General features: G+C 54.0%; 1 protein-coding gene across 1 annotated transcript in view; it reads left to right on the plus strand.

Moving 5' to 3' along the window:
* Window positions 1-1,638, plus strand: part of TMEM63A (transmembrane protein 63A) — a 29,756-nt gene that overhangs the window by 9,480 nt on the left and 18,638 nt on the right. Inside the window, exon 5 of the mRNA XM_023531030.1 lies at window positions 1,426-1,568. Within this exon, the coding sequence (XP_023386798.1) occupies window positions 1,426-1,568 (143 nt within the window). The remainder of the gene's footprint in view (window positions 1-1,425; window positions 1,569-1,638) is intronic.

Here is a 1,638-nt window from a genome sequence, read left to right on the forward strand (position 1 = left end):
GCTTTCATGGCTCTGTGTCCCCAGCAGCCCTCTCTGTGGGGACACTCATCTCTCATTGAGCGGGGCCGTCATGTGGGCGCAGCTGTGGATTCTGCTTTGTCATTCTAATGCTATGTCAAACATGTTTTTGCATTTCAACTCCCAGTGTTTTTTTCCTTCTAGCCACAGTAAGGACTATGCTTTGACTTTTTTAAAGTTACCATTAAATTTTAACAGCTGCTCACAGCCAACATGACAACTGACATTTAAAGAGGCCTCTCAGTTTCCTTCCAAACTGCCTTTCCCCAGCAAGATGGGAAAGTCAGAAGAGGGTCTCAAGAAAAACTACTGAAAAGTGCTCATTGTTTTAATCTTCATCAGTATTTGTTTAGTAAGCACTATCGTGGCAAAAGTATTTGCATTTTGGTAGCTTATTTCTAAGTGAAAGCAGTGTAATTAATTGCAAAGCTTTGTCCTCTAGGTAAATAGTAAGGCGTAGCATTAGCCAGCTTCCGAGCACCTGCCAGGTGCCAGGCACAGCAGAGTGCCTGACCCTCATAGCTTCTTGTGTCCCTGCTAAGTCACCAGGTAACTAGCAGGTAGTACCTTCCCTGCTTTAGTGAGTCACAGCCTCAGGTGAGTCAGGTGACCCGCTCCCGGAGGTGGCGGAGCTGGCTTCCTGGCTTCCGCCACGTCTGTCTGCCTGACTCACGCCCCGGGCTCCAAACCTTTCGGATCTGCCTTTTCAAGCTGAGCACTCCCTCCCTGAGCTATTCCCAGCTTCTGGAAACAGGACGCTCAGGGTACCTACCGCCCTGTCAGCAGAGCGGGAAAGAGGGGAGACCCCCCCCTCCCTCTAGCGTGGAAGTCTGGCTGTCAGAACCGGAATTTCCTGGGTCCCTAAATGACCTGGAGCACTTAGGGTGGGAAAGGGGGGAGCAGGCCACCTCCTGGCTTTGGGACACAGGGAGGAGCCAGGGGCGGGAGGATGCACTGAGCCTTGGCATGTCGAAGCAGTGGCTTCACCGCTCTCTCCCAGCTTGACTAAGGGGCGCCAGGGGACAGGATGGGGGCCGCGAGCCCGGATCCACTCCCAGCTTCGCTCAGAGAAGGTTGCAGCGGCCTCCTGTCCGTGGCCTTATTCACAGAAGCAGGAAAAGGCAGCGTGATCACTCACCGCATTCACCCCTCTCACCCCGACACAGTCGCGGGCTGCGGGTTTTCAGACACGCAGTGTTTTCCTGGCCGGGCGTCTGGGGCGGGGCTGGGAGGACAGATCCAAAGCTCTGCATCTTTTCTGGGCCTCCGTTTAATCATATGTGAAAAATGGAGATAAAATTAGAACTTACCTCACAGGGTTAAAGGAAATAATCTATGCAGGGCCCCAAGGGCCTGGCCTGTGACTGCTACTCACTAAGGCCCCACGTGTGTGTGTGTCTTGGCCAGCGATGACCAGATCCTGGAGTGGTGTGGGGAGGACGCCATCCACTACCTGTCCTTCCAGAGACACATCATCTTCCTGCTGGTGGCGGTCAGCTGCTTGTCCCTGTGCGTCATCCTGCCCGTCAACCTCTCGGGCAATTTGCTGGGTAAATATTCGTGTTGTCCTCGTCTGCGCTGGGCCCAGGCCTAGGAGAAGGGGCTCATTGGGGTGGACCA

Source organism: Pteropus vampyrus, unplaced genomic scaffold (genome assembly GCF_000151845.1).
Source record: "Pteropus vampyrus isolate Shadow unplaced genomic scaffold, Pvam_2.0 Scaffold60, whole genome shotgun sequence".
NCBI lineage: Eukaryota > Metazoa > Chordata > Mammalia > Chiroptera > Pteropodidae > Pteropus > Pteropus vampyrus.